Below are 5,537 nucleotides of genomic sequence, written 5' to 3'. Positions count from 1 at the left end.
AAAGGAAAGGATCCCCATGAGTGTGGGAGTTACCGTCCAATTTCTTTGATAAATTGTGATGGAAAACTGTTTACAAAACTTCTGGCTATGAGGGTGAATCATATCATTAAGAAAATCATGAATCCAGATCAGGTGGGATTTGGAAAATGCAGAACTTCATCTGATAATCTTAGGTGCCTATTGCATGTCATCTGGAAGGCAAAAGATTTGGATATGTCAGTGGCAGCCTTATCCCTAGATGCAGAGAAAGCCTTTGATAGGGTGGGCTGGGACTACTTGCGTTATACTATAAATACATTTGGATTTGGACAGGGCTTTCAGAATATTATTAAACTTCTGTACAATGACCCCAAATCCATAGTAGTCACTAACGGACTATGATCATCTCCGTTTTCTGTAGGATGAAGCATGAAACAAGGTGACTGTCTCTCGCCCCTCATATCGATTATAGCATTAGAACCGTTAGCCGAAGCCATTAGGCTGCATCAGTCAATCAAAGGGATCAATACGGGAGGTAGGGAGAATAAACAACTGCTTCATGCAGATGACATATTTCTATTAATATCAGACCCCCAATTCTTTGCCTTTACTGGACCTTGTAAATGCATTCTCATAGATATCGGGCTATAAAGTTAACTGGACCACATCTGAAGTAATGCCTCTATCAAAACATTGTCTGAGAAATGACCTCCATAAAAACTTGAAGTACCTGGGGATCACGTTAAATCCTGGTCTAAAGAACATGATTTATGAAAATCTTGACCCACAGACTATTTGAGTCAACAAAAGTTGGACACCAGAATACAGTAATGTCCTTTACTAAAAATATATGGCCTCAGATTTATAAGAGAGAGAGAGAGATCTTCACCTTTCTTGATAAGCTATGCTTTGTTAGGAACAACCCTAAATTGAAAAAAGGGGGACACATGCTTTTCTGGAAAGATTTGTATAGAAAGGAGATAAAGAACATTGGTTGCCTGTATCAAGAAAACACTTTGACATCTTTTGAAGAGCGATGGTATAATTCACAGAAACAAGACTTTTTGAGGTATCTCCAGCTTAGAGAATGTTTGCTTAATTAAGGTAGGACAAAACAACAACAAATTCCCAGTATATTCCAATATAAGCGTTAAGATAGAAATCCTATGCAAATTCCCACATAACGCAGGGCTTATACAGTGGGGAGAACAAGTATTTGAAACACTGCCGATTTTGCAGGTTTTCCTACTTACAAAGCATGTAGAGGTCTGTATGTTTTATCATAGGTACACTTCAACTGTGAGAGATGGAATCTAAAACAAAAATCCAGAAAATCACATTGTATGATTTTTAAGTAAATAATTTGCATTTTATTGCATGACATAAGTATTAGATCACCTACCAACCAGTAAGAATTCCTGTTCTCACAGACCTGTTAGTTTTTCTTTAAGAATCCCTCCTGTTCTCCACTCATTAACTGTATTAACTGCACCTGTTTGAACTCATTACCTGTATAAAAGACACCTGTCCACACACTCAATCAAACAGATGCCAACCTCTCCACAATGGCCAAGACCAGAGAGCTGTGTAAGGAAAAGGAAACAATAAAAATTATAATAGAAATGAATTAATATGATGTATTGTGAAAGTACCACAGAATAGAATTAAAGTATAATAGCATTTTATAGCAATCTGACAATTCTCCATTGGCAGGAAACTGGGTAAAAGTTTGTATAGTTCTGATTAATTGAACTGTTTTGCAGGAGTGGATAGTGGAACCATGAAGCTCTTCCTACTGGTTGTGATCCTGGGTGTTGTAACTGCTGTTCTACTGATAATCATAATCATCCTGGTCCTCAAGGTAAGACAAGATGCAAACAGACTAAACACAGGTATGGAGCCTTTCATATGGGGCCGGCTATTAACTGCACTTACATAGTGAAAATGTTTCCTATGCCATATTGCAGGGGTAGGCACCCTGGTTCTGGAGTGCCACAGGCACTTCATGCTTTTGATTTAACCGATCTGGAAGACCAGGTGTGTTGAATTTAGGCAACCACTGAACTGATCAATTAGCTTAGTTAGGCAGGTGTGGTGCCGAGTTGGAACAAAATCCTGCACTACTTGCGGCACTCCAGGAACAGGGTTGCCTACCCCTGACATACTATATACTGAGAATTGAAAGAGTAGTTAAAATATATATTGTGCGCACAACAATGGAATGATCAGTTTATCTTCTCTCATCTGTTTTATATCATATTCAGGACCTGAATCGCAACAACCACAAAAATATCAGGTAAGTGCTATTTGTTCAGTGAAATTATTTAGAAAATATAAGCAATTCAGAAAGTGTCAATTATAATTGTATGTTAGGTAGTTTTCAAATGTACAGAACCAAGATACTAATGCACTGAATTATGCCGCCCTGAATTTCACCACCAAGAAAAAGAAGAGGGAGAGAAGAGAGGAGTTGGACCCCCATGTAGTCTATGCTGCTACAAGATGACAAAGTGGAGGGTGGAGAGGACAAGTGGTTTGCCATATCTTTGAACCCAAGTTTAAATCCTCTGTATGTGTAGTTAAATCGAATGTATTAAAAATAAATCAGTAAATATCTCAGTTTCTGTGCTTTGTACCTCAGGGTCACTGTTACCCTCTTCCACTCTTAGGCCACACAGTTCAGTGGTTGGAGAGGGGGAGTTGGACTCAAACCACAACTGTTTAATGGCCACAGGAGTAGTTGCCTCTCAGCTTAGGTCACTGTGTGTATTAGTGATTTGGTTATTCTTTAATAATTTGTTTGTTCGTAAAGTACCCAGCTTTGGACGATTGTATTACATTGATTACTTAATAAAAATTTGAGTTTAATCAACCTCTTTATTTGCCCCTTTAATATTTCCTGTCATGACTGCACTGATCACAGCCCCCTATTCATAAAATCATCTAGTTACCTTATAAGGAGAATATGATTAGTCTGAGGTAGAGGGGCCAGTGAAGAACGCATCACTTCCTGTGGTGTGAGTGATGGAGGAGCAGTTCAGTGATGAGTGAGACCTGCTGAGGTGAACATCACTGGGCCTCTCAGACTAACACTGGGGGATGGGTCTCTCTCTGCCCGCTGCCCAACAAAATGTATCTCGAACCAAAAATATATTTTTTTCAATGGGTGCCACTATGGGACAGCCGAATAACCCGTTTAGGTTCTAGATAGCACTGTTTATCTGAGTGTGCCTGCTCAAAAGAACCTGGTCACTTTTCCACCACCTGACATGTAAGTAGAAACGCGTGGGTGATTTGAGTGGCGGTGAACCATAAGGAGATGGAGACGGTAGACATATCTTGCGTCATCCGCTCTCTGCTGAAGACAACAACCTGCACTAAAATAAGACTGGCCTTCAGCTCTCACAACACCTCTCAGTGCATCAAAACCACATGTTCTTTTCACACCTCATCTGAAAGATAACCAGACCCCTGCTGCTCAGAAGTGCAAAGTATGTGAATACAAACAAGCTGAAAGCCTTTCCTATAACCTAAAGTATACAAGAGTAGAAAGTGCATACTCAGGTTCTCAGTTTTTCAACAATTTTCCTTCGGGATAACTTCTGTCACCACCTACCCATTTCCTCAAACAGAATGACTTACTCAGTATCAATGTTCAGTGCTATTTATTCATGCTAATACAATAAGTGAATAGACAGGGATTTGGTGAAAGCAAGTAACATACCACATACGGTCAGTCTGTTGATATTGGCCATAGATGTATCTATTTCCTGGTGGTGTAGGTGATGATGGTCAGGCAGCAGAGGAGAACTCCAGTTCCTATGAAGAAGAGAAGGACCAGGATTCTCATCTGTGGATCAATGTCACCATCTGAAAAAAGTCATATCACTCCACTATAGTGCTATGGGCAGTTGTCGATAATGTGTTATCAGTCATTAAATATGTTAATAGCATAAGGGTAAAGAAATGTTAGATACCTTCAACATCCAGCTTGGTCTCGTTCCAGAACACTATCTCCCCACATGAGGCCACAGCACAGTAGTAAGTCCCAGCATCAGAGAGGATGAGGTTCCTCTTGGGGAGGTTGTAGACACAGCTCTGTGTAGGAGACCCAGCCTCAGGGCTCTTCTCACACTGATCACTCCTGTCTCCATGGGTGTAAATGATTCCTGGATGGGATTCTCCTGAGCCACGTCTGAACCAATAGACACTGTGTTCTCCTGCACAGGTCTCAGTGTGTATTTTACAGTTCAGACTCTCCTGGCTGGACTGACTCAGACACCAACTACTGTTCAACATGCTGGGTCCTGGAATCTGCAGCTTTTCCAGGACTATAAAATCACATTACTATCAATGATTTGCACAATTTCCAAATACAACATACATTTGCTAAAAGAGAAGATAAAACACGTGTATGCATACCCTGATGTTTCAGAAAAACACAACTCCTGAAGATCATGCTTTCATAATCAATTGCAGCACAGTAATACATCCCCATGTTGGATGTCGTGGAATCTGAGATGGTCAGCACAAATCTGGTGCCACTCTTCCTTGTAGCAAAGCAAAGCTTTTTGTCAAACTCTCCAAAGACAATTGCAGTGAGAATACAGAGATAACATCTGGGGCTTGTCCTGTCATCGTCATCCACAGTGATGAAGCATTCCAAATCAACTGCGTCTCCAAGAGTGAAGGTGCTCCAAACAGACTGAGTGACAACAACAGCAAGAGACAAAGCTAAAAGATATATATTTATATTAATAAAGACTCCACATATCATAGTTCATGCATGTACTGTAAGAACTCAAAAGATCTGTTTTCTTAAATACATAAGCATGATTGTCCCTTTAATAGTAAGTTTGCACTCTTACTACCCCTAGCTTTACCTGTTCGGAATAACACATAGATTTTCTTCATATAACAGACAGTCATACTGGTCATCTTGTTTGTCAGATAAGAGTGAGAAAGGGGGTTAGCTGTCGTACACATCAGGAGGTCAACATTCTTATCTGTTTCTGTATTTTAAATTGTACCTAAATGATTTGTACATAAATTAACAGTATTTTCAAGTTAAAACAAAATACAATAGTCACAATGAATGTACCTTTTTCTCCAAAGTCCATCATGAATAGGCTTCATCCGCAGTACGTTGCTGTATCAGACTCAAACGTGTGAAAAGATTCCTACATAGGTGTCAGCTATGCCCCTTTCTTGTAGTGTGTTCTTCATGATCTAACTGATATTAGAAAGATGACGAGAATCAACCACAGTGTGAGGTGACAGGAACTACAAGTCTGGAGCCAGAGATGACCTGATATTATTGGTTAGTAGCTCTGACACCCAGACAGAACTGCAGGTTTTGATGATGAGCTATGAGACCTCTCTGCCTTTGTAGCTGGAGCTACAGCCGGGCTATAGGGTTAGCTTTAGGGTTAGGACTAGGGCTATAGGGTTAGCTTTAAGGTTCGGACTAGGGCTATAGGGTTAGCTTTAGGGTTAGGACTAGGGCTATAGGGTTAGGGTTAGGGTTAGGTCTAGGGTTATAGGGTTAGCTTAGGGTT

General features: G+C 40.2%; 1 protein-coding gene across 3 annotated transcripts; it reads right to left on the bottom strand.

The window, feature by feature from the left end:
* Window positions 1-1,473: 1,473 nt before the first annotated feature.
* LOC135510550 (uncharacterized) lies at window positions 1,474-5,197 on the bottom strand. Of its 3 annotated transcripts, none has more exons than XM_064931566.1 (5): window positions 5,081-5,197; window positions 4,402-4,713; window positions 3,957-4,310; window positions 3,704-3,849; window positions 1,474-1,562 (listed from the first exon to the last, which is right to left on the bottom strand). In XM_064931566.1, the coding sequence occupies exons 1-4, from the start codon at window positions 5,100-5,102 to the stop codon at window positions 3,743-3,745; spliced, it is 795 nt and encodes a 264-aa protein (XP_064787638.1). In that variant the 5' UTR covers window positions 5,103-5,197; the 3' UTR covers window positions 1,474-1,562; window positions 3,704-3,742. The 3 variants fall into 3 exon arrangements, with proteins under 3 accessions (XP_064787638.1, XP_064787636.1, XP_064787637.1); XM_064931564.1 differs by lacking the exon at window positions 5,081-5,197 and adding an exon at window positions 4,863-5,062; XM_064931565.1 differs by lacking the exon at window positions 5,081-5,197 and adding an exon at window positions 4,863-5,062 and having other exon boundaries at window positions 3,704-3,798.
* Between the last annotated feature and the right edge of the window lie 340 nt (window positions 5,198-5,537).

Source organism: Oncorhynchus masou, chromosome 23 (assembly GCF_036934945.1).
Source record: "Oncorhynchus masou masou isolate Uvic2021 chromosome 23, UVic_Omas_1.1, whole genome shotgun sequence".
NCBI lineage: Eukaryota > Metazoa > Chordata > Actinopteri > Salmoniformes > Salmonidae > Oncorhynchus > Oncorhynchus masou.
The sequence above is the reverse complement of the archived record's forward strand: the minus strand, read 5'-3'. Positions and strand labels throughout refer to the sequence as shown.